The sequence below is a fragment of the Echeneis naucrates genome, chromosome 4 (assembly GCF_900963305.1).
Source record: "Echeneis naucrates chromosome 4, fEcheNa1.1, whole genome shotgun sequence".
Taxonomy (NCBI): domain Eukaryota; kingdom Metazoa; phylum Chordata; class Actinopteri; order Carangiformes; family Echeneidae; genus Echeneis; species Echeneis naucrates.
The window spans coordinates 1368039-1395111 of NC_042514.1; the positions used below are offsets into that span (position 1 = coordinate 1368039).

The 27073-nt window shown below is 41.7% G+C and overlaps 2 protein-coding genes across 7 annotated transcripts; both read right to left on the bottom strand.

Annotated features, from left to right (window-relative positions):
• Positions 1 to 1781: 1781 nt before the first annotated feature.
• b3gnt7 (UDP-GlcNAc:betaGal beta-1,3-N-acetylglucosaminyltransferase 7) lies at positions 1782 to 4709 on the bottom strand. The gene is made up of 2 exons (XM_029500590.1): positions 4516 to 4709; positions 1782 to 3839 (listed from the first exon to the last, which is right to left on the bottom strand). Exon 2 carries the CDS (start codon positions 3836 to 3838, stop codon positions 2621 to 2623), a length of 1218 nt encoding a protein of 405 aa, XP_029356450.1. The 5' UTR covers position 3839; positions 4516 to 4709; the 3' UTR covers positions 1782 to 2620.
• Positions 4710 to 8806: 4097 nt separating this feature from the next.
• On the bottom strand, positions 8807 to 26965 carry armc9 (armadillo repeat containing 9). 6 transcript variants are annotated; one of them, XM_029500729.1, is made up of 26 exons: positions 26787 to 26965; positions 26359 to 26512; positions 26061 to 26186; positions 25529 to 25699; positions 24974 to 25129; positions 24768 to 24860; positions 23469 to 23493; positions 22902 to 23059; positions 22500 to 22598; positions 21617 to 21652; positions 20145 to 20179; positions 19954 to 20062; positions 19502 to 19594; positions 18938 to 19028; positions 18330 to 18453; positions 17784 to 17923; positions 17232 to 17308; positions 17043 to 17117; positions 15951 to 16041; positions 15577 to 15629; positions 14861 to 14959; positions 14371 to 14486; positions 13589 to 13788; positions 13045 to 13150; positions 11192 to 11361; positions 8807 to 9609 (listed from the first exon to the last, which is right to left on the bottom strand). In XM_029500729.1, the coding sequence occupies exons 2-26, from the start codon at positions 26431 to 26433 to the stop codon at positions 9587 to 9589; spliced, it is 2541 nt and encodes an 846-aa protein (XP_029356589.1). In that variant the 5' UTR covers positions 26434 to 26512; positions 26787 to 26965; the 3' UTR covers positions 8807 to 9586. The 6 variants fall into 6 exon arrangements, with proteins under 6 accessions (XP_029356589.1, XP_029356590.1, XP_029356588.1 ...); XM_029500730.1 differs by having other exon boundaries at positions 13613 to 13788; positions 19954 to 20065; XM_029500728.1 differs by having other exon boundaries at positions 19954 to 20065.
• Positions 26966 to 27073: the final 108 nt, after the last annotated feature.

Here is a 27073-nt window from a genome sequence, read left to right on the forward strand (position 1 = left end):
ACAGTCCTCGGCTGAGCCGACAGCAGGCCGCTCTTTCCCACGTCGGCCCGCCTGTCGTGGAGTCGGAGATGTTTCTCCAGACGGCCCTTTGAAGATCGTGGAGGGTGAGCGTGAAAAGCTCACAGCTCCTTTCAGCCGACCGACTGAGCACAGTGACTTCAAAAGGTTCCTCTAATTAGTGTCAGTAAACAGGCAGAGTGTGTACACACTCACAGATATTATCACTGAAGTGAGACATTTAGGTGAGACGGCCGCTGATGAGTCAGTTTACATTTCAACTGTGTGCAGATATTTGCAACACGAAACAAGAGCATAAATTAAACCTCCTGATCGACTCTAATGTCTGCTGTCTGGGTTTTACATCTACTGTCAGGTTTGATATGCAGAACTTTAAGGATCACCAAATCTTTCTTTTAAATAGGAACTTTCATCAACTGTTGAGGAACAAACGTTAAAAGCCGAAAACACTTCCACACAATGTATTTCAACCGAAACTAAACCTGAATAATTTCATGAGAACAAACACGCACACACATTCTGACACCATTCTCTGATTTCTGCAATGCTGATTTGGGGACCAGAAACTGGATCAAAATCACATTGTGTCAGGAAAGATTCTTTCTTCAGACTCTGGTCTGGTCTGGCATGAACAGACTCAACGTTCATCAGGAAAGTTGTTTCCTTCCTGTTGGTGGAGAAGACAGGGAGGAAGAAATGGATCTGGAGGCTGCATCATGGGGCCATCAGGAGGAGGAGCCTCACCTTTCCTACCTGCAGCCTTCAGGAAAAGAACGACGTTGACTGAAACAACATTTCTGTTAAATCACACTGTTAACACGTAATACAGGGTTCAAACCTGCACTTTATATTTAACCTCATGGTTTCTGCCTTTCAGTCATAGTTTGGGCTGTCATTTTTTCCGTCGGTTGGGCCTCCTTCATCCTTCCCCCACGGTGGTTGAACACTCATTCAAAAGTTGACACTTTCACACAGTCTGCTGCAGATGTCCAAAAGCCACACTCTCAGCTGCATGATGCAGTCAATGACAAATAACGCTCCAAACTCATTTCCACACAGAAACTTTCTCGTGTCTATGAAAGAATTAGATCTTTACGTTCTTTCTCACCATTGTTGTGTTTACTTTTGTGGTTTTGTTAAAGGTAGGCCCGTTCTCTGTCGGGTCATGTTGCATAAACTTCACTGATCAGCGACTATTTTCACAATAGATCCGACTTTGTGTCACATTTAATCGAACAAGGAGAGCAGATGAAAGCGTGTGAGCTGACAAAGAACCACCGTATTTGTTTTGCTTGGCGACGCCTCTGTGTTTTGTGGCAACTTATATTTCTACACAAAATCTTAACGCTGATGGAATAACACAAACGGAGTGAAATTTCACACCTCTTCAGAAATATGTGCAGCTGTTTTTGTGTCAAACAGATAAAAAAAAAAAAAAAACAAACAGTTGAATAAAAACCAAAAATGAATTATGGAAGAAAGTTTCTGTTTAATTTCTCTGGTTTGCGCGATCAATTCATTGCACGCAGTAATTGGGAATGTTGATTAGCATAAGTTGTTCACCGACCACACACGGCTCTCACGGTTCATTTGTGTAACTGACACCCAAAAGTTAACACAGGACACTATTGTTGTCCGACCTGACCCTAACCCTGATGATAAAGACAAAAACAGCAGATCTGGGACAGATTCCCAAAGACAACAACACTGTCAAGATATTTATTTGCAAAATGACATTTAATAGACATTTGTGACTTTTACACATATTTACAAAAATCATCACACACTACATTCAGCTTTCTAACCATTAGACATTTCATTATTATGATTTTCTGTAGGTTTAAATTACCCCCCCAGACCCGACCACCTTTTATTGGGGTTGGGCTATTAAATTAAACATGACAAAACCTCGTACCAACAATAGTATTTGTTTCACAGTCTCGTTGTAAAAACTTCTCCCAAATTTCATGTCAAGTATTCCAGCACAGTCACATCCATGAACAGCATACATGGAAAATGTTTACACTAGTTCTAAAACACAGAGCCCAGGAAGTCCAGATCAAGTCAGTCGCCCCACAAACAAACGAGTGCGCGGACCTCTGGGACGCAAAGAGTGGTCAAAATGTTTGTATAGTGTTTGTTATCAAGGTTACATTTTAAAACTAGAACTGAGATAAGCGTCTTTGAAACAAATCATGGAGGTAGAGAGAGTTTTCTCTTTCTCTTCGGTCCAAGTGAAGACAACACCGAACACAAAACACAAACTGGACACACTTGGCAGACAGCAGTAACTTCCCTCGGTTCACTACAGTAGTTCAGTGTTTTTGGCCTACCACTTCGTATTCCCGCTGATGGTTTGGACATTATTCATGATTTTGCGACACACAGCAAAAAACCGCCACCGTTTCAAAGCAGAAGGAGTGTTGAGCACAGGGAAAGTTTTAAATATTTAGCATCAGGGACCCGCAAACAGGTGGTTAATTCACGACAACACAAAGCCCACAAGCACAAATGTCCTCCTTCCTGTGCTCATTGATGCAGCAGCCTCTTCACATAAAGGAGACTTCAGTGTACCAGGTCCTTACCTGGTGGCTTCCTGAAGCTATAGGATCTCTGTTTTCTGTGCGCAGACCAGATCGCTGTTCACCAGATTCCACATGTGCATGAGTTCGGCTGGGAGCAGCTTGTGTACCACGATCATGCTCCTAAAGAAACAAGGTTCTCGGTTCAACTTGCTGTTCTTATTTTTCACCAAACCAAACGTCTTAAAGGCCTCGTGCTTGACGGGCGTGACCTGAAGCACCTCCAGGCACATGCCCATGAAGACGTCGTCGATGGGATAGAGCTCCACGCTGTCCGTGACCCAGTGGAGCCTCCTGGCCAGATTGGCGTCCATCAGGAATCCCCCCCCGCCTGGATATGGGGGGTACACGGTCTTGCTGTACAGAGCTTGGGGTACGTAGTATTTGCTGTCTATTCTGCGGATGGGTATCGCTTTGAAAATCACATCCCCCACAATCAGGTTCTTGTCGTGGTTGTCGCTCTCCAGAAACTCAAAGATGTTCTCCACGCTGACGAATACGTCGTCGTCCCCCTTGAAGACGTAGCGCACGCTGGGACAGTAGGTGTGGAACCATTTCAGGAAGTGAGTCTCCTTCAACGTGAGGTTGAAGAAGGTGTCCACAAAATCCCACTGGAGGATGTCCCTGTAGATGTAGTTCTCGTACTCCACCAGCTTCTGGTGGTTCGCCCTCTCCTCCAGGTTGGGGGACTTACCCAGAAGGAACAGGGTCTTCACCCTCTTGCCCCCCACCACCCGTTCTTTGCCCCAGGTTTTTCGAATGACCTCCCTGCGGTCGTGCTGCGTGGCCACAGATTTGATCACCAGGAGCAAATGTACGTCCCCCCTGCAGGTCTCCGGGTGGTTGTGGATGATGGGGAAGTAGCGGCAGTGCCGGTAGAGCATGAACTGCTTGACATTGTCCTGCAGGTCCTGGAACCAGTCCTGGCTGCTGAGGTTCAGGTTGGCACTGCAGTTGGAGCTGGTCACGTCCCAGGCCGTGGTTCCGCCGTTCTCCGTGATACTGGGCTCCTGGGTGGTGGGGGTGGGGGTTTGAGCCTTCTGGGCTTTGACTTTCCAGAAGCCAACTTTGGCTCCAGGCTCCACTCTGTCGGAGGCGTCTGTGCGGGCCAGCCGCTGCAGCTCGAACGGAGCCCCCACATGGATGCCACCTCTCTGGACGGCCGTCAGCGTCACCGCGGCCAGGAAGAACATGACGCTCACCCTCTTGTACACCCTCCAGCGGTCTCTACAGTTCATGCTGATGAAACACAAAGTGTGTCGTGTCAGTTTCAACTTAAGCTTTTTGAAACAGATGAAGTAGATTTGGACTAAGAGAAGCTGCAGGCGAATCAGAGACCTTCATTAAATAAGATTTAGAAAATGACTTTTCTAGACTCTGAGTTTAGAAAGGCATCATGTCAGTGCCCACTTTGGCCACCAGAGGGCCCACAAGAGGAATTAAAATGAGTTTGAATGAAATTAAAAAGATAATAATAAGAATTATTTTAATTTATAAATTGTAACTATACAAAAATGCAGTAGGATGTTAAAGGGCCTCACCACACAGAGCACGCTGGTTGTTGTGTTGGATTATTGGTTGTAAAGCAGGAATGGTTGTTAGCTGCCAGGTTATTGATGTTGGTTCTTATTTCTGATACAGTTACAGTGAAGAGCTCTTCCTCAGTAACTGCCCCGCCTGTTTTCAGCAGAACTACTTCTGTCTAAAAATATTCACGTTTCCTCTCTTTGTTGCTTTTTTACATGAATACATCAACCTCAGTAAAGAGATGAGGAACATGTTTGGAAAAGTGACCTCATATTTCCATCACGACAGTTTTTACATCTGCGGGTTTTTTTTTTTCATCTTTTTTAAAATAATAATAACAATAATCTTTATCATCTTCATGGAGTTATTAAAAACGGACTTCACTCACATGTTGTCTCTCCTGGTCTCTGTCTGCTGTGGTGGCGGAATTCAGCCCAAATGAAAATAATGATGATGATGATGAAGAAAGTCGAAACTCCTCCACCTCACGATGTAACGATGAGAAAACTAATCCGATTAATGATCATCTGATTGTTAATCCTCAGCAGGAGCCCGCATCGAGTCTCTGTGGCTGCAGATGGAGATGTGTGGAGTCTGATCGGAGCTGACCCGCCCGTTTGTAGGCTGACACACACACAGACACACACAGGAAGTTTGCAGTAGGACTAATCTTCATAATCATTACATTTCAGTTTAATTATTAATTATTATTATTATTACACATTTTTAAAGAAGGAAATGCAATTTAATAAGACTAATAAAAAAACGATATTCATATCCAGTTATGTGAGAATTATGTAATATGAGTTATTATGACAACCAACAATCGTTTCAGAAATCTGAGTAGTTTCTGTCGATTGTGCAAATTAGTGTTTTAGCTGACATGTTCCTCCTGCAGCTGGTAGATCAGATGGTGGCGACCAAAACGGAGCGAAAAGGAGAGTTATGAGTCAGTCTGGGATGTGAATCCAAATGAAAACTAATCTTGTTCCAAGCCTTTCCAGATGTGTAAGAAAGCATTTTACACAAACAAATGAAGAAATTAAGCAGCTGAACCTCCAAAAACGTAAAATCTGCCATCACGTCCAGTATGCTTGAAGAGTTGTGTTTGAATTTGATGTCAGTTTTCTGCTTCAGCACAATCGGTTTCTGTGAGGCTTCAGCCTTAAAGCCTGAAACATCCTTCTGTCCATACGGTGGACTTTATGGACTTTTTGTTCATGTGATATCAGCAGCAGATCCTGTTCTTAACGAGGTGTCACAGAACAAACTCTGCTCCACTTTATCAGCTGGCCAGCCTTTCACAAACGTGTAATGAAGGAATTTACGTATTTGACGGCTAATAAAAGTGAAACGTATCACTTTTTACAGGCATGGTTGAGTAAGACAGATAGTGCTCTTCCAGTTACTGGACGCTCCTGTCAGGTTTACTGTAATGCTGCTTCACCCTGAAGAACGAAACGTCGCCCTGTGCTTTTTCAGTTTGAACACAGCTGTGATCCCAATCTCTCCTTCCTTTCCCTCTCTCTCCACTTCCTGCATCCATCCAGCCATCCTTCTCAGGGTCATGTGCATCCTGCTGCCTGCTGGCTGTGTTTGTTCCTTTTTTGATTTTTTTTTTTCTCCCCTCTCTGTGCTGCTGATGGACGCCGCTGTCCCTCGGCTTTACCTTGGCTGGAAAGGCAACATTTGTCACTGATATCTGACATGCAGCGAGGAAAAGTGAGCCATGTGATTTATGTCAGGATGTGACCTTTGTTACTGCAGTTTTGTTGATTTTCAGGGGGTCACTCATAGTGTGATACCCAACTGAGACTGTTTGTCTGAAAAGGTTCGTGGTCTACGTCAGTTTCTGATGGAACTTGTCAGGTATGTGGGGGTGAGGACTCAGATGCAGCAGACACAGAACAAGGTTACGGTGAAAAAATAATGTCTTTTAATGAAAAAACTGGAAAATGGACAAGGATCAAGGGCAAAAAGACTAAAATGAAAACAAGACTTAAATACACAGTGAACTAAACAAGATGCAGGTGAACCACATCAGGGCAGAGGACACAATCAACAGGAGGGAAAGAGAACAAGGACAGGACATGACTTAATAACTCAAAGGGGAGACGAGACTTTCAAAATAAAATACAAACAGAAAACTCAATCTCTGACAGGACTCTTTTCTTCTGCTATTGATTATATCGATGCCCCATTAGAATGAAAAGGAGCATCACCATTTCTATCACAGGACGTTCAGAGAAAACACAAAGTCAGAAATGTTATTACAAAACAATTGATGTTTCCGACATAATGAGAAGAGGGATTTTTACAGAGCTGAGTCCAGAGAAAAGTCACAGAAAAGACAAAATAAAGTGACATCTGGCTTATAGGCAGCGCTGCTGTTAAAACAATACTCATGGAAATGTGTGGAAAGACCAATAAAAAAATTTTCTGACACGTGAAGTCCAAAGGCCAAGGCCAAGACTTCAGTGACTCACATCAGAGAGCGGGAAACAAGGTTGTGAAATTTGGACACAATGTGACAAACCTCTGACCCCCCGTTAATCTGTTAATCCAGTTAGTTGTACAAGGTCTCAGTGCTTTTTCCTTCAGAGGAAGTCTGTGTTTAACACCTGGAGGGCTGATTTACCTTTGGCCCGCCTGACGGGAACGAAGGAGTTTCCATCCCCCGTCTTTCTGCACTCGGCCCTTAAAAGGCTGATAGAACAAAGCTGACGTGATCTCGCTGAACGTCTGTCAGCTGTGGTTGGTGTTTCATGATCAGGACGAGCTGCCTTCGTCGCTGTCATCAGGTCCACGTCATTAATGTTCACCTTCACACTGATAGCAGCCTCGGCTGCTCTCATCTCTGGGCCCCAGATGGTGGACCAGAGTCCTGAATCCCAGCTCAGGTCTTTCTCATACGATTTCCTGCATTTACTTAATAGAAGTGTATTTAATATTTAATATTTAATATTTAATATTTAATAAATTATGTCACTTATTGTAACTTGTTTTGGATTAAATCTGGTTTTATGGATAAAAGCCAGTGGTGCTCCAAAGTTTTGCTCTTGTTCACATCAGTTGTATGTTTTCTAACCAAAGTTCATCTGATTGGCTGAATCGGGGCAAAAATGGAAGTTGAGAGTTTTCCAAATTTCTTCTTCTAAACTTTTTAGGAGAGTGTGGAGGCCATCAGGAACTGAGAGCAGCTCGGGGGGGTTCAGGTGTGTCATTTCAGGTGTTTGTTCAACGCAGTGACAAGCTGCTGAATGCAGCGCAGGCCGTTTCTGGGTCCGCTGGTGTCGTTGCCAGTTTGGCATTTACCAACAAACAGTTTTTGTACATAGAGAAAAAAGTGTCGCATTCACACTAAAGGTTAATGACAAGTTTGTGAGGACATTCCTGAGAAGGTCAAAAACATAAAAGGTGAATTTTAAATACGCTTTAGACTGCAGTCTGTTTAATGAGCAGCAGCTCTGACCTTAAACATCACAACGTTTTTTGACTAGAACCTCCTCTGTCAACTGAAAGGAGACGCACGCCGCTTCGACGGTCCGCAACAAAGAGTCACTTCAATCTGTCTGCTCAGAAGGACGGATCAGGAGGAAACAGGACACGCAGGAGACACTGTCTCTTGTTGGTTGGCGTCACCTTTTATCAGTTGTCCTCGTGGCTGTCTGATGATAAACGCATCTGAAAAAGGTGCCAGTGATCCTGATGACACTGCGGGCGCTTCAGAGGACGTCAGACGTACCTTAACGTCAAACTACATTACACAAAATTTAAACTTTATGGGGGAACTCTGAAGAGTTGACATGAGAAATAGTTTCAACTTGTCTTCTTTGTCTTTTTAAGTAGAGCCCGTCTGTGCGTTCCATCCAGCTTCCTCTTTGTCACTGCAGCCACCTGGCAGCGAGTGCGTCAGTGCTTCATGTGCAGCCTGTTTCCTCACATTGTGCTCCTGCTCACTGACAGCAGCCACCATATTCATGTCTGAATATGTCAACACTCGAGGGAGTGTGGGACTGAGAAAGACCTGCTCAGCCTGAACTCGCTGCGTCAGCCCTGCGGGCCTTTTTACATCAGGAGGAAATTGACTGTTTGTCTTTCACGAAGAAAAGTTTGTTGATCCTTGAGATAAACTGTGCTAGTGACTTAGCTCAGCTTAGACAGGGCAGCAACAGTCTAATATTATGGTGAGTTGTAAATCTTTCACGGTTAGATTTTATTTCATTCCTCTCAGCTTTCACTTCCAAATAGCAGCTTCTCAGAGTTTGGGTTCAGAATCGCTCCATTAGCATGAAGCGCGCAACAAGTTTGCTCTCCGGGTGAAACCATCAGGAGAAAAGTCATGTTAGCGCCAAGATCATTTCAGGCCGTGCCAGCATTAATAAATAACTGATAGATTAGGTACAGAATTCTTTAAATAATTCAATCACTAACGATCCATTCAGTCTAATTAATCCTTAAATGTCCTTCAGTCTGGACTTTGATACAGGACTTTAAACACAGATGTGCCTTTGTTCTTTATGTTATGGCAGCCAGTGAAAAATAATCTATCTTTGGGATCTGGGTGTGAAGTAAGAAGACAAGTATGTGGGAATAAAACACCTCTTATCTTCAATCCTAATAATAATTATGAAGCTCTAAGCGGATCAGTAGTAATCAAACAAGATGCCTTGTTCACACTGACATTTAAACATTTAATTAAAACCACTTAGAATGCATAAAGGTTGATTCCTATCAAAATGCATTACAATAAAAATGGATTTAACATAATACACAACACGACAGGTACAGGTACAAATGTAACGCTGCTGGAGAGACAAATCTTCAAGTTTCTTGTCGGGTGATATTCGTTTGTCGGCTGTGTATCATGAATAAACAGTTTTAGTACACTCGTCCTTGTCGTAAACACAACTGGAGCATAAATTAAAAAAGAGCAGCTGCTCTGAGCTGACGTTTTATGGCTGAAGTTGGAACACATTTATTCATGTTTGACGGTTTTCGATCAATATTTACAGAACGTAGAAGAGAATCCATAGATTTGCAGAATCACGATGAGGACTTTACAGATGAGATTTCGTATTGATATCGAGGTGTGAGGCACAAAAAGACGCACGTCTGGATGCTGCACATGTTCCAGGTGTGTCGACTAACCCCTGGGGGCTGGAGTGGGGGGGCTTATTAAGGCTACACGGTGCACAGAGTGGGGGGGTGATTGTTGTCTGACCTCATATTACGTTACAGAGGGAAGTCTGTGCTGAGGCCGAAGGGAGTGGGGGGAGGAAATACAGAGGTACAATCCTTCACATTGTCCCGGCCCCCCTCCTCCTCCCCCCTCCTCCCCCCGCCGATCCTCGACCATCTCTGTTGCCCTGACCCTGATAAGAACCGGGGGGGATGATGTTACAGGAAGCCTGATGCTCCAGAGGAGATAGTGCTGCTCCACAGTGACAGCTCCCTCTTCACCTCCTGTTGGACTGGCTGCCTGTGGGCGGGGGGACAGTACAAATTTAGACATCATCTCAATCTGATTGAACGATGACAATCCAATTACAAAGCAGCGGTGCTGCAGTGGATCCAAATACTTAATGAGAGTTAAAAATCTGTTCCAATTTTTATAAGCTTTTTTTATAAGCTTCTTGTTTTATAAAACACATTTTTTCTTAAAAACAAAAAACAACAACAACAAACAACTCATACAGAACAAATGAAATCCACTACATTCAGTGAAACTGGACAGCCTGCTCACTCTTCTTTGAGCAAAGCTGTAATTAAGTGGCCTCCCCATGAATCGATGTCTGACACTTGCCAGAACCTCAAAAGTACAACACACACAGGATGTAGCGGCTTTCAGAGATCATTAGGCGCCATTACAAGCTCTATGACGGGGGCAGCCAGTGTAGGAGCCGGAAGTAATCGCTCATCAGATACAGTTCAGATGCATCTTGAGATGTTATCGCCCCACTAAGAGCACCAGAGCAACCAACCGGGCCGTCCTCTCTGCACCGCCTCAACCTCTATGTTTAAGATGTGAAGCTGACAGCACAGAAACATGCCATGTTCTAGGATGGAAAGGGATAATTATCTTATTTCAAAAGATTCTTTTTTTCATGCTGCTGCAGTAAAAATGTATTAAATATAAATACAACTGGAGTCTATTCTGGACAATCTACAATTGTAGATTAGATAAAGAAGTTGTAAATTTCTCTACATGCAGTCGGTCTAACTGTTCTGCCCTACGCAGGCTTTCTGCAGCGATTACTAAAGCAAATGGCAAATCTGAGGAAGACGAAGTAAATGGAAATGAGAACTGATCTGGAATACGGGAGCAGACAGCAGAATCACCTGATACATGTTCTACAATAAAATGGGTTCAGTGTTTCAGTAACAGTTAGTAGCTAACCCTAACCCTTCTCACCATTCATCCCTCCATCCATGTTTAATCTGGACATCAGGAATTAAAAGAGATGGAAAATCTGTCAATAATTACACCTGCGAGTCACTGAATGAATAGTGTGACTGGAAGTCAGATCTCCAAAAGACCCCAGAAGTACATTTATTTGTGTCGGCTCCTTAAACTCAGTTCAACCTTTGAATTTCAGCTGCACCAGATTTTGTTACAGACTTCCAGTCAAAGCTGCCGAGATCCTCGCGTGTAACTGGAATTCTGAGCTTCGGAGAAACCAAAGCATGATTTACCACCATTTGTCTATAAAGTCGCTATGCTGGAGGGTTATGTTGGACTAGATGAATCACTAAATGGAGAATTATTAATACAATCTAAACAACAATATCAATATTTCACATACGTAATAATTAGACTGCACCTGCTGAATATAGTTGGTCTTTTGTTATATATATATATATTTTTACTATATTTTTAATAACATCTGTTCACTTGCTCTTTATTTTGTCTGTGATGTTATCTTGTGTTTGATGTGAAGAGCTCCACCCTGTGAGCTGCACTTCCTGTCTTAACAGTAATGATTTTCTGTAGTTAATCCTCCATGTTTATTATTGTCCATCCAAACATCAACGCTGGTTTCCCATCCTGAAGATATGCTTACTTTCTCCTGCTGCAGAGCTGGAAGAGCCCGGCCGGCTGCTGTGCAGTGGCTCTGACTGGGAAAACTGGGGGGCCAGGGCTCGACCCTGATGAGCTTTTTTCTGGCTGCCTGCCGTGTCGGGCGTCCGAGGGATTCTGGGTTGGCTCACGAATGCTGGGTTAAAATCACCGCTGTGGACAAGAAAATGGAGAGGAAATAAATGATGATTATGCCGTGTGATTTATTTTAACTACTCCTCATCTGCCCATTCATCTTTTTTATCTGAAGAACGAACTTAAGTCAAACAGATTTCAAACAGCTGCGAGAGGAGGATGTTGGCCAACCTGACATCCATCCTGGACGACCTCTCCTACAAGAAGGAGTGCTACTGCAGGTCATTCATCGCAACAGCGATCAGACTGTACGGCAATGAAATCTGCACTCAGGACTAAGCTACATCACATTCTTTGTGCACTACTGGAAAGCATTTTCTTTCTCACTGTCACTTTATCTCCTCCACCGCCACTTTATATTTTTTAGTTTGTCTTTTTTGTTTATACTTTGTCTATATTTGTTTCATTTCCCATATGTAGGATAAATACATAAATAAAGCACTCTTATCTTGTCTTATCTTATATCTTTTTAGTTCTTTGAACCCTGCCTGTCTTGGCTATAATATCAGACTTTGACAAACATCCTGTCTAGAATGTCAGTAACAGCCATTACATTTTTGTGGGCGTGCATCATGGTGTGTGTCTTATCGGAATATGGTTTAAAAAAAAAAACAAGAACATGAGATGGCTGTCAGATGAAAAGCTTGAGGTTTCAAAATGGCAGCTCTCAACCATAGAACACTGGTATGACTAGTTTGTAAATACAACACAGTTTTTCTTTTAAAACTAATTACACATTCAATACGGAAGTTAAAGTAAAATACAGATGAAAATGACCAACTATTTTGCAGGTAAGTCGTATCAGCTAATAAAATAGTTGGCTCTGAGTTTGAGAAACAGGATTACTCTTCAGACCAAAACAGCTGAATGAAAGAAATTGTAAACCACAGTTAATGGATGGGTTACAGTCAGCTCAGCCTGGAGTCTGCTCACAGTTGTCATGTTGGCTCCAACATCCCTGATATCACCAGCACTGCTCATTTGATATTTGCCCTTCAATTCTGCTTTCAGTTTAATGGTCCTATCTGCAGACGGGGGTGAAGTGAGGAGACTGAAGTGGGACTCAGGCTGTACTGTAGCTGTGTTTTAAGTTCCCTGTAGATTGTTGGGGGGGTCGCTGAAGTGATTCCCCAGGACTCATTACTGTTTGTAGGGCTGAGGAGTCAAGTTCCTCTGGGATTTTAAAGAAGAGGAGAAGCAGGGAGGATCCATTGAATGGGTCCCTTTGTGGGCACTTCTCGTTTAAACGCATGTCACAGTCTCTCTGAGCAGCTTGGCAGCACCTGAGCTGCCGCTCGGTCAGACCACACTCTTGCCAACTAACCCTAACCCTCAGTAGACACACAAACCTCCTTGTTGAGTAAGTGGTACATTTCATTTTTACACACCTTAGTCAACAGACTAGGACACGTATCTTACTCAAACAGAAATGCACCTCTTCTGAGGAACGTGACAAAAAATTTGAAATATGGAGTAACTTTTATATTGAATTCTTGCCCTCTATTTGTCTGACCTCATTTTTTCTTTCGCTGCATAAATGTTTTTCCAAACTTCTGTGCTTTCACCAGGGTGATGGGAAATCACTGAGTAAGCGTAAACTACTATCTATGCCACCTATTTGGTATCATCTGGCACTGACACACACACTCACACAGCCTTAGGACGCATGTGTGCACAGTTCATATCTGCGTATCAGTTTACCTGGCAGAGTGTCCATTGTGTTCCTTTTGGAAATGTCTTTTTGTCACCAGCTCTTCGTAAGGCCCGTCCAACTCTGACTCCTGGGACAACCGGCCGCACTCCGAGTCTGTGTGTGAAGGGAGGGAGGGCACATTCGAACTTCATCCCACTCATTTCAGAAGCTTTCCTAAAACAATGCAACTGCACTGTTGCACAATAACAAAGATGTGTGAAAAAACTTGATGTCATGCTGACAGGACTTATGTGGAAAACCAAAGTGAGTCATCAGTTATTCAGTGCCCATTCTGCTCAGTTTATCTCTCCTGCTCTCTGATTAAGTTTCTTCCTTCCCTGGAAGTGCTTTATGAGAATCACATCAAATAAACACAACACAACACACAAAGTGCAGCAGGTGGAAGGGAAATGAAATTCCACAAATAGTTGATTTCAAAGTCATGGTTGTGTTGCTTCTCTATTTTGAAATATTACTTCAATCAAACTTTCACAAAAGAGTCTGAAATGATAAAATTAGTGACAAATGGAGTTTGGAAGATGCAGCTTGTACCCGTGGACACATCGATCTTCCTACCGATGCTGTGATGCATGGAGTCGGCAGTGCTGGCGCGACTGCCTGAGCGTGTCGGAGGTCTGGAATTGTATCGGGAAGGTGGCAGACTTCTCTCTTCACTCTTCTGTCTGCTCAGAGGACGTTCCCTGTCCCTAACCGCCTCTCCCCCCTGACTGCCAGCTCGAAAATCACTACATCTGACACATAAACACAAAGAACACAGCTCATGTAAAGTCTTCCTGTTATCATATTATAATTTCTACGATTGGTGAGAAAATTACACAGAATAAATTGTTATCATAAAACACAATGGACAAAGTATGACAGATGACTTCTTGTTTTTATTGATTTCTCATGTTAAATCTTTACTACCATTGGTAAGCTGTAAAACCACTGTGTGAATTGCTGTGAGTTGATAATCTTATCTCCGGTGCCAGGTGAACTGTTGGGCACTGATCCCTTCCACTGCACTAGTTTAAATGGCAATACTGTCGGAACTTCATTATCCACATGGTTTAACAAAAGGGGCATCATTGTAGAAATGACCTCCACGTTGGGCTGTGAAATGGTTGTGCTGCTGTAGATTGATCAGCTTTGAGAGAAAAGAGGCCATCCACTGTCTTCCCCTTAATTTTGCATGCTTCAGTGCTAACTGGGACTCACTGCACAGAAAATGTCCTTGAACAGAAGTGAAACTTAACTTTACCCACATCCTGTAACTGAGACACGCACAGAAGCGTGCCATGTTCAGAATCACATGATGTGTGTGTGTAACTCACAGTGTAGTGATAGTGCGATGAGAACTTGGTGTAACTGGTCGCTGCAGGGGCTCATCCATGCTTGGCTGTGGCAGGGGTGTTGTCTTTTGCTTCACTTTTGCCATGTTGGTCATTATCTACACAACCACAAACACGACATTAGCAGCATTTTAGCAACACAGGTTTGACATAGAATATCAAGAAAAATGACTTAAAAGGTAAGATTAGCAATTCGTGTCCCAACGGACAGAAATATTGATGATATTTTCCCCGCTAGAATGGCAAAACATTTACTTTAAATGTTGTGTCATGGTACCAACATCTTTTTTTTTTTTTTGTAAAGTGACACAATTAGGCAACAATAACAATAAGTAACGTTCAGCACACTTCTCTGCAGGCCAAGCTTGAATGAGACACGAGCAGCTTTATTATAGGGAACTGATATTGCCCCCTTGGTTCTTGTTTAGCTGTTGACAACTTGTTTTATTAAGTTGTGCATTGTGAGTCTTACTCCCAGATACTCAGTGGTGAGTAGACTCTCCCCAGATAGCTCTCTGGGCTGTGGCTGAAGAATCTCTTCTTTGTCGAGATCCGCCTCCATTAAATCTTCCTGTGAAAAGATAAGAACTACTATTCAGTGTGGAAGATAAAATTAAGCACAGCCTCTGCCTTGTTTCTGCAGTTTGTCTGAGTGAAACCACTGTTGACGAGCTGTGGTTACCTCCATGCAGGATAAATAAATACTTGGTGCGGTTTTGGAAGTCACCAATAAGGAAGCAGTATTGTCTCCACTGTCAGACAAGTGGGTAAGATAATAGCTGCTCCCCGACAGAACTCTATGATCACAAGCTAACGAATAGAGACACTTTATTCTCAGACACTAAAACGCGCACACACACACACACACCCGAGGGACTCCCACTTTAAGTTCCTACCATATAACCATATCTTGATAACCCACTGTCCCACTAAATCCAATCTTCCAGGCTCATCAACCCCCACACGTCTGAACAATCACACAAGTGGGTGACACCCAATATCTGTGTCAGTCTGATACAGATCTGCAAGTTTGGGAAAGGTGTCAAAAATGAGGTTTTGTTTTCTTGACATGCCTCCTCTTACCTTCATTCTCTAAATTCCTGATGTTCCTGATGTTCCTGATTGTTTTGGTGTGTTTACTATCAGCTGAATCAAAGTGGAAAGAATACTGTGAATCTGGAAACTCACGTCGTTGTCGTCCTCTTCCTCTTCATCGTCTGATTCTGGCCCCTCTTCTTCACCTGGTTGGAACATAACCCCAAGATTAACAAACAACAGCAACAAAAACAAATATATTTACTCTGAAATATTACAATATGATAACTGATTGAATATTAAAACTGTGGAATTTGATTTGGTAAACAATGTTTTACTTGAAGAAAGCAAGTATTTAATTGTAATTATTAGATTTAAATGTCATTAAGCTGTTACACAATTATATATGTGCTTGTATGTGGACAGTCAGCACATTATGCTTGCCTTCAATATTCAATTAAATTGCTGTATTTTATGCTTCAGGATATTACAAAATATTAGTGAGAAAACAGACTGACTTGACTTACCTGAGTTGAGCTGTTTAATGATGAACTCAATCTGCCTGTTGAGGTCTGGATTCTGCTCTTTGCTGTAGCATCGAAGGATCTCCTCCACACTCTACAGACACGATGGAAACAAGTGACTTCACAGCAGACGTGCAAATCGAAGGCCTGTTGTGAGCTTCAGAATCAAATTCAGTGACTGAACATTTAGAGGGATTTTACACTGTGACAACATTCATCCACAGGCAAAAGTGCTCAACTCAAACCATACAAGTGAGCATGATCACATTAATGTCTGAAGATGGGCCATGTGATGTTTGTTTACCTCCCTGCCAGCAAAGTAATGACACAAATGACATGTATGTAAGCTAAGTGCCTCCAATGAGGCAGCACAGCAGGTATGAAATAGTCCATAGCGGCCTTAAAAGCCCCTGGTCCTTCTTATTTTTGTGGATGAAGTACATTGCAGACACTTTTATCTCTCCTGTGTGTGAGTCCCTGGAATGTGAAATTTAGTTCTGGTTGAGTATCTCACTGGATGAAAAAGGGGAGATATTGACTGGCAACATCTTACTGTGGTTTGGCAGGGCAACTTCACATAACCTTAATCTCCTGGCTAATGTGGTCAAAAATGCGACAAGAAACGTTGGAGTTTCACTTTAACCACTGCTAAATATATACTGGAAACGCAGCACCAAGACGGCATTCAATATCATGCAAGATCCTAGTCATCCTGCACACAAACTCTGCTTTCATCAGGGAGGCGTTGCCAGAGCTTCCCAACACGCACATCATATTTTAGGTATATTTTTTCTCCCCAGGCAATAAGGCAATAAATGATAGCACAACTGGTCGGAGGGCTGAGGTCTGAGCTCAGTTACTTGGATGTTTTTTAATGTTATTTATTGCTATCCATTGTTATTTATGGCTGAGGGAGTGCCTAAGCACACTGGAATTCATTGCTCTGTACTAATATGCACATGACAAATAAACTTGAACTTGAACTGTGTTCAGATAAATTGCGACACCACGAAGACACAAAACACAAAGCAAAAAAATACCTTACTAGCTATATCAGTTTCCTTTAAGCAGGTGAGGACATTTGTGTTATCTCACCATCTCTTTGGCTTCCTGTCTCACAGATGGGACAGACAGGATACTGTACAAGGCTCCATTCACATATGGTCGGACCTGAGGAAGGCAAAAGCACAGAGCCTTTATTTTAATGGCTTCAGACTACATGGGTAATACAAATGACCTAGTGGATATGACATCTCTGCACGTGTTAACGGATGTGTTCCTCACCTCGTGGTTCTCATGTCCAAGGAGGTCAGTTAGAACCTTCAGTACATGCTTTGCGTTTTCAGCACACTTCCACTTTCCTGCAAAAAGCCAAAAGCATAAATACATGCTCCAATTTCACAACAACCAATTAATACTAATTCATTTTAATACCATCAGTAATTAGGATTGTACTAAAGCCACTTTTTTCATATTTTATCCCCTGTGTTTAAATTAGAATGTTGTCTGCTTCATAAGACTCTTGATATAGTATTGCAGGGCCATTCAGACACTGTTTAAAGAAATGTGGCGATTTCTTTAAAGACATCGGACCAACACTTTGTATTCCATGAGAGCCAAACTGAAATGAGACTGTCTGGCCCAGCTATTGTGTTTGCATTCCACAGAATTTGTGAAATATGGGTACAGAAAATTAGTTTATAAGGAGATTGTTAGTCTTCACAGGGCATGCTTTTTTCTGTCATTTTAAAGAAGCTGCATTCATTTTTCTTTGAAATATACTTGAACTCATCCACCAAGTGGACGGTCTTGTATCCACTCATGTCTCGCCTTTACCTTTGGTGCGCAGACACAGGTTCATTAGCAGAGCTGCAGAATACTCCAGGGTGTAGTCAGTCAGGCAGTCCGAGTCTTGAAGTTCATCCACCAGCCAGCCAATCAGATCATCTGCTATCATAGCCGTCTGCTGGCTCCTCCTGCCAAGACAAGATGATTACTGAGAGATTAAAAGTTAAAGCTAATTAAACGCAAATATAATGTATGTTTGTTTTGGTTTTTGGCCTACTTTCAGTTCATTAATTAAAAATGCTCAGGTGTGCATTTTTCACTCCTGCACACTCAAATTATTTAAATTTAGCATGAATTACATTTTTTTTTTTTTATATTCCAGGAAGGTCCGGGTTCACTGAGGCAGGTTTCTGCCTCCTGGGGGATTTTCATAAAAAAGCAGGAAGATAATCTGGTTTATAAACCTGCTTCTGTTAACAAAGTTAACAGTTAACATGCTTCAGTGAGGTCAGCAGCAGAGACTGCTTACCTTCTGAGCGAAAAGGAAAAGGCAAGGATTAATAAATACATTTGTACAACACATTTAAATCATACCTGAGGCTGAGTTTCTGCAGGGCTACTAGTACGTTCTCTCTGGTTAGGGAGTCTTTGTCCTCCCTCCTGAGAGCTTCTGTCAGAAGCTTCAGAAGAGTGGGGATCTGGGAAAGATAAACCCGACCTGCAGGCATCACCACAAAATAAATTATTATAGTAAAAGGCTGGAAAGCATGGGCAACATCACACAGTATAATTCAAGTTACACATCTTAAAAGACAACAGAACAGAACTGGATTACAACATGAACAAAACCAAAGCATGACTCAACAATGATGGTGGAGATATTTCCAACGTTACAACCCCCAACAGTTAAATCTAATTCCAAGGAGTCCACAAATTACCAGTGTCATGTTTCCTATTTACTCAGTATTTAGGTTTTCTTTCAAATTCAAAATCTGGTTTCTGTTGTCCAGGTGAGGCTCCTTGACATTTTGGTGACCACTTCAACTTATTCTTCTTACTGAGAGTAAATGTTAGCGGTTTTGAAAATATAATAAAGGGTCTTCCATGAATCTACTTCTTCCTAAGCATTCAACCAGATAATGAGTGACTTTACCAAAGAAGTAATGATGCTTGGCCAAATGTAAAGGCAGTGGAGCACTTACCCTCTGCAAGAGAAGCAAATGCATTGATGAGACGAGCCATGTACTGGCGGACAATCTCGTTCTTCGATCTCATTAAATAAAGCACGGGCTTCTATGAAAACATAAAATATGGCAGAGTTTGAAATCAGATCCAGTGCTTTCAGAAATATTTTACTGGACACGAGTAGGCCTCTGTTGTAGAGGAAATGGGTTCATTCTGAGAGATGAATCCAATCTTCAGCATAGTGAACTTCGATAACTTCAAAGTTATAAAGATCCAAAATGAAGAACAAAAAAGCTATCGGAAAAGGTTTGTACCGGCAGCTGGTATTGAGCGGAACAAGCTGGAACATTACCATGTCAATGTGCATATGTGTTTATGTGTACCATCCTTCCTCTCGTATTCAGCTGCTTGATCTGGCTGTGGTAACAATTCCACAATTTTTTTCTCTGTGAGTATGGATGACTATTTTCAGTTTTATTTGAATTGAATCGTTTAACTTTCACTTTGTTTGACTCCTTGAATATGAATGTCAATGAGAGAGTGTTTTGAGCTCAACAAGGACAACTAGATTCATGTCCCACCTGTTTGCTGCTGTAGCGTTCCAACAGATCATTGCTGATGTAGGCCTGAAGTACAGTGTCTCTCTGTTCACCAGGAAGCGAGCGAGTCAGCCTCTAAAGATCATGACAAACAGACGCAGCAATGATGATACTAACTATAAATAGGACAGTTCTCTCCCTCACACTTACAAAGAACTGCACTTCTGCGGCACACTGAGGTTAAACTTGATATTGGGCTGCTGCATTAATGTAACACATACACACACATTAATGTAACACCAACTGCACCGGCCTCCAGGGAGGGACATGGTTAATGCAAATGATAATGTGCAACTCTCAAGGCCAAGAATGATTCCATTTAAGATTAGACATTTAATGGTTTTCAACAATTTTCCCTATCAAGATCGTTTTAGGAGACTAATAGCCTTAAATGTTCTCATTAACATACAACCACAAGAATTATGAATTCTGACCCAGCGCAGAGCCTGAAGCAGCAGGGATGCCAGTCTGTCTGAGCCTTCGATGAGGTCTTTCTTCAGCTTCTCGTAGTCCAGAGAGGGCAGCATTGGCACCTCTTTGGACCTGCTGGGGAAAAGAAGAAAAGATGATGTAATGTTTTGTCAGGGAGTTCCCCAAATCCTAAAGCCCCTAAAGTTTCACTTACTGTGGTGCAATGGAAGCTCGGAGCATGGAGGAGGCCTACGAGACAGAGCAACATTTTGGAGAAAAGCCAAGGAGCAAAATACATATTAGATATTGGTAATTCCAGATTTCTTTTATCACATCCTACTTTAAGGTAGTGACAACCAAACTCATGCAACTGGTGTCACCATACCTGTCTGGTCACCCTCAGTTAGCTACTGTCTGAACATTATCATTAGTATTTTTATGGACATGCATACGTCATGCTTCGTGTACATGCTGATCCCCGGACATATATTATAGGGCTGTTTTGGAAATGTTGCCCATGCAGTCAGAAACAAGTAGGAGATATTTCATCACTTTAAAGATAGAACAGATGTGATGGGTTAGTGTGTAACAGCTGTCCCTTCATTTTCAAGCCTCAGCTCACTTGTACTGTTGAACAGTGTGAAAAAGAGGACACAGGCTTCTCAGCTGTTATATATAGTGCAGTGAAACTAATTACAACTCTTTTCTAGTATTGAAGGGGTAGATGTTAAGGCTTGAAATCCAATCTGAATCCTGGGCCTTTCGATCTATAGCAGGAGCGGCCCAAGGTCAGGGGAGTGATCCATGTCTTCTGAGATATCAGGTGGTCTGGCCACATTTTTGCTTTGGTGAGCAGCAGGTGCTGCAGACGTGGAGGAGAACATTGGAACTCAGATTATTGACTAAATTCCTTTCTCACAAAATATCTCAGCTGTCCTGACGGAGGGGAAAATTTCAAGGAAACATATGACACAAATTTAAAGGTTTGATTAAGAATAGCATTTGACTTTGTTAGTCGAATGTCAGTTTGACTTTGTCAAACACAAATATATAATGGAAAACCATCTATAAATGATCTTTCACAGCAGAGGAAATGTTCAAATGGTGTGTTTTGACCAACCCATTCATTGGCAACAGCATAAAAGTGGCCTCCTATGAATGATTTTAAGACCCACCACAATCAGACAAGTGCCGTCCTTTTTATCTTTTAAATTGACTGTAATTTAATGCAACCTGAGCGTGGGAGACAAGCGTTCACAGCAAAGCACCTCATGTTGGCCATTCTTCTCCTGTCATAGTATCTGCCAGAATTCTTTCAGACATTAACCAAATGGCAAAGGGGAGAAACTGAAACTGAGAGCATTTACCTTAAAATAGAAGACTGACAGCCAATAAGGAGACTTGAGAGGAACAACAGTAAATGTGGTCTATGGGAACAAGTGAATGTAATAATGAGGCACTGTTGTTTGCCTGAACAAAGTGGGTCATTCTTACGGCAAACAAGGTCAACCTTTGAACTTAGATAATATAGTAGGAACCAGAGGGAACACAAAGGCAGGTGGAGAAATACATAACTACAGAAGAAAGGGAAGAGGAGGAGGAGGAGACGTGGTGAGGAGCAAGCAGGATGAGAGGTGGGGACCTGAGCGGAGACAGGAAGTAAAGATGAATACATATGAAACTTACATAGCCATCATCATAGGGACTCATAGAGTAATATCCCTTTGTGGACAAAAGTATCACACGTACACACACACAGAGAATAACAAAACAAACACAGAGAGAAGTTGTTTAGTTCAAAACAGAAAGCAACCAGATTTCAAAGCCGGAGTTCAACACCGTAATGGATGCCACTGACAGTAAGCGAGGTTGTGGAAGTATAAGAGTGAATATTTGTGTTTTGGTTTGGAGTCATTCACATTTTAACCGCTTGAGAAAGAAAAGAGCAAAAAGTGGACAGAGAAGCTGTTTATTCTGAGTACTTTTGCCATTAGCTGGTTTCGGGCAAGTTTGCCATCAACTATCAGGATCATTTTTATCCTATCTGTTATCATGAAAGGTAAAAAAGGTTGATGACCTTCAGATTGACGTTGCGAATCACTCCAGCTGATGTTTGGAGGAGTTCATTTCCTGGCTTCAGAGCTGTGTTTGTCAGTATTTAACTTTCCAACAAGCCATCCACGCAACTGTGAATTCAGCCAGGATCCAGTGGCATTCTTTCCAGGATATAACCTGAAGGCTTGGTCCTGTGGCTTAAAGGTGACAGGGCAGCCCTTCATGGCAGATAAACACACCTTTTCAAACATCTATTTATAATCCTTGTCAAACAGAAAGTGGATTTGACTAGTTTCTATGACATAAAGCCTCAACGGGACTCCCTGTTTGTGTTTAGGTGGAAGGCTGTGGCTCCTATCAGCAACCCCCTCCCCCCACACTTGACATTTTCCATGCTTTCACTTGAAAGCATTGTGCCTTGGGGACCCTGTGTTTTTTCATTCCTCCAGCAGAGAGGTGTGAGGGGAGGGGGATGTAGGGGGGCAGTTGAGAGTGACTGTGGGCTCTCACTCACTGTGCCAGGTCTGGTGAAGTCAGTGCTCTGTGCCACACTTTGCCTCATCTGGCTGCTGAACAGGCGAACACACACACTCTGCAGATACTCTGGGGAAATCTGCAAACACACAGCATGCCCACTTGAGCATTGTGGGAAGAGGGAGGAAGAGCAAGCTTTCTATTTTTGTGTCATGGAAATATTTGGTGAAAAGAAAGTGTTTTCAGACATAAATGTCTGCATAATGCATACACGAGAAACCCCCCACTAAGGGCTTCCTATGCAGATGTTGTTTTTTGTGTGTCTTCTTCATTAGTTCATTAGTGTCGGTGTGTGTGTGTCTACCATCTCTGTGTGTTTTGAGTCTGCAGTTTGTGTGTTAGAATGTGTGTGTTTCTTTGCCCAACAGTAAAGCTGACCGACCATTTTTCCGCTGACGGTGGCCTCCAAAGAGTCGACCAGCTCAGCAGTGATTCCAATCAGGTTGTGGTAGTCAGCCTGCATCTTGTTAAATTTCCGTGCATAGCTGGTGATGCGGCGGTCTGACTCAACCAGCTGGAGCTGGAGCTGCTGCATGGCCTCTGCACAGTAACAGACATATAGAAACATACACAGACAAAATGGTGGTAGGAAAGAATCACAAAGAAATGAATGATATCCACAGTGTGAGCGACATTTCCACAGAATCATGTATTTGTCATAAAATATTTACTCTTTCACAAATATACAAGTTGGTTAACGTTTAAGCAAAAAATTGTCAGTTGTCTTTAACTGAGTACTGACCTTTATAAACACGGATGTCTTAAGAAATGTTTTGTTTCATTACGGTAAAATTAGATTATACATATGCGTGATACCAATTCACTCCATCACTGGTGGTTGTGTTCTTTAGATTTCAAAGATTGAAGATTTGGAAATTGTTTGAGAGAGATCTCAAAGCAAAAAAGTTACATCAGGACAGGTACAGTCATTTGCTGTTTATGGATTTACCTTTAGTACTCCTTCCACCCTCCTTCTGCATGACGTCTGTTAAAGAACAAATACCAAAGCTCAACTGAACACTTGCTAAAGCACTTCTACTGCATTTGTTTCTAATTGTATGATATTAACAATTGTGCTGTCTGACTATTTGTGTTGTTTTTGCTGTTGTTGTTGTCATTACTTAGTCTGACATCACAATAAATAAATTTCAAAATAGTATTTTACTCTATTTTCATATCTGTAATGTATTGTGTACACTGTACATTACCAACCATGCCAAAATTAGCATTAGTCATAAAAATTAATTTAATGTTTTGCACTGGCACTATCTTAGATTGCATTGTTCCTATTGAACAAATCTTGGCATAAAGCACAAATATATTGAAAGACTATGTGAATGTCATTCTGATATCTGAGATGATGTAAGATAAACACTGTGGTGTGATACTTCCCAACTAAAGGGAACAAAATAATCGGGGAAAGTATTTGTTCAGAATTTAAAAAATATTTTTCACAGTCTGAAGAGATGAAATATTTTCAATTAAGATCTACTTCAAGAAAAACAACCATCATTCATTGTCTGCAAAGTACTATGCCACAACGTGGCAGCCTCAAAGCAAAAATCAAAAAGGAAAAATAGCTTTACACATATAGTACATGATCAATAGAAATGGGACAATTCAGTTTTACATTGCAATTATAGATAACAGGTATTTCCTGAGGTATATTCCTTATTATTGAAAATAGTACTTATTTCTTATTCGTTTTAGATTTGGTTCCCCCCTATTGAGGTTTAAATGTGCTCAGCCAGGACAGAGAATGGAATCTGTTCCGTTCTTGACTCAGTCTGTGTTAAATCCCCAGATTACTCTTTCCAGATTTGTTGTTTTACTCCATCAGCTGATTTACTATTTAGAGCCACTTTCGATAGACCTTTGGGTCTTTTATTGAGTTGACAAAACTTGAACTTTCTGTGCAGATTTATGGCCTCCCCTGGGAGGACTGTCAGGTGCTGTATGACCGCATGTCTTGAGACCTAAGAGTTCTGCCCAGAACATAATATAGATGCAGCATAGGCAGTTGAACACAGTATTTCATATATTCACCTACATTTTTTCACTGTGACTATTTAGCTGTGGTGTCACGTTGTGCCCTTTATATCACAGAGATACTGTTGTGCTGTAAGATTTGAATAAATTATTTGCATTGAAATCAACAAAAATATGATCTCAAGACATAAAGTCACACCCATCTGTAGAGTGATGATTGCCAAAGAATGAAATGTGAACAGGTCAAGATAAAGGATACATATAAATTCAGCAGCCTTGGGATGTTAGATGGCTTCAGTGTCACTAACAGAAACTGCTCCAGTTTAGCCTTCAAATGTGGGCTCCAGGAATCCTACATATATCATAAGATAGGTTAGAAGAAAATTAAGTAAAGATCATTCTGAATTTAATGCTTTAATCATAACATTGCAAATGGAACAAAATGTTTCACGGTCATCATTTTACCTGGAAAAGATCTTTGAAGGATGGATGGATGGTGGGGTTGGGGACAAAAGGCAAAGCATAGTAAGGAAGAAACTCTGTGGTCTGGCTCAGTGCTGCTCCTCGAGTTTCCAAGTACTGCTTGAAGTCGGAAATCCTATCCTCAAACTCAGCTCTGTCCTGGAGACGAATTCAGGTACTCAAATTAATAGATTTAATCAGGTTATATGTCAATAAAGCTCATTACATTACTTATAAGACTTCACTTCTGCTGAATATACAAAGTATCTTCAACGCAGCAGAAACAACAGAAGTGTCTCCTTTTTAAAAGTTTTAAATCCAAATAAATATATGAAGTCCGAATACAATGAGGTAAATAGCCAGAGGCAGAGGCACAGATGATATCTTGCATGGTGCAACATCGACCTACACAGAAAAAAGCCTGCAGCACAGCTCAGTGGACATTTTGCAAAATAGCACATAATGAGATTAGGCTTTGGGAACAGTCAGACTTTGTTGTCCTTTGGGAAAAGGTGATTTAAAAAGAAAATAAAACAAGCAAACAGTGAGTCTACATACATGTCTTCCAGGATGCCTCCTCAGTGGATAGATGGCGAAATGGATGTGAAGGTAGAACTCCAGGCTCTGGGCCTCTGCATCTGTATGCTTTACCTCAGATGGAATATTCTCTGCCCATAGATCGAAGAATACCTTGTGATCTCCATCATCAAAAGAGCTGAGGAGATCTCTCTGGAAAAGACACAGATTGAGAGGAATGGGTAGGCAAATTAAACAACTTTGGGAAAATGTCATCAACTGCCAATAACTTTTTGTAATATCATTTTTTTGCATACAACAAACATTGTATTTGTAGATAGTGATCAGAAATAAAACTAGAAAATCCCAGTTAAAAAAAAAATGTTTTACTGTTTGTGTCATGTTCTTATGGAACATTTAAGTCTGTAGTTTATGGGCTAGACTATAAACCCTCTCAAATTCATTAAATTCATTAAATAAATGCTTTCTGTTCTTTGCCGTTCTTGCTGCTAATTCCTGGTTGCGACCATATAAATCTGCCAGAAGAAAAGCTAATTAGAAGAGTATTATTTACCTGAATGACACGAGCCTTTGAGTCTCTCAGAGTACTTCCTTGAGGCTTTGAGACCAACTTCCCTTTGCTTTTGCACTCCTTGTCGAAGCTCTGAACGGTCTCTTCAAATTCCTCAAATTTAAGATACTACAAAAGACACAGAACAAAAACAAGGGGCATTTAGTCAAATTTAACCGCTGCAGAATTGAGATGTGATTGAAATCGCACAACTTAAAACTCCTGTCTGGCCATACTATCCTGTTATAGCCAGCAAGGTTTGTTGAAGAAAAGTTGTAATGAATAATGAAAAATTTGATACCTCCTTTACCATCCCAAGAAGATCAGCTTCATTGGCCAAGATGTCACCCATCTTGGCTCCTTTCCTGGAACTCATGTGAGAGCTCAGAACTTTAAAAACACCCCCTGGCTGAAAACACCTCTGCACTCACATTGTAGTGCAGAGCCTGCAGAGCCTGCAAAGACAAAAACATGACCGCTTATGGTACAATTACCAGACTCTCGTTATTTAGAGTTGGTCGAATATTGTGTTTCAGAGTCTAAATCTCATTTCTGTCATAGCAAAGTTCCCCCTGTAGCATTTTAAAAACAACACACATTTGTTCTGCTTTTGAATTTCAGAATTATTAACAGTCAACTTCACTGAGATCGGCGTTAGTAACAAAAGATAAAAACAATATTAAAGCAAACGGAGGAGATGCTCGGTTCTTGCTAATCAGTTGGACATACCTGAAGCCGAGGGCTGGGAATATCACCATCCTCACCTTGATCTGCATATTATTTACGTGTTGGTAAAGGTTTGTCCACTTTTGGCCACATTCATCCGCAAGGTTTACCTATAAAATGTGATTTTAGGGGAGTTTTTATACGCTCCGCTTGTGTTTAACGTTAGCCAGCTAGCCGTTAGCTGTTAGCTAGCAACCGTACACAGAAAGGACGCTGAGACACCTAGCAACCAGACGGATTGCCGGAAATCAGAAGGAGGTGTCGTAAATAACGACACCATGGGAGGAAGC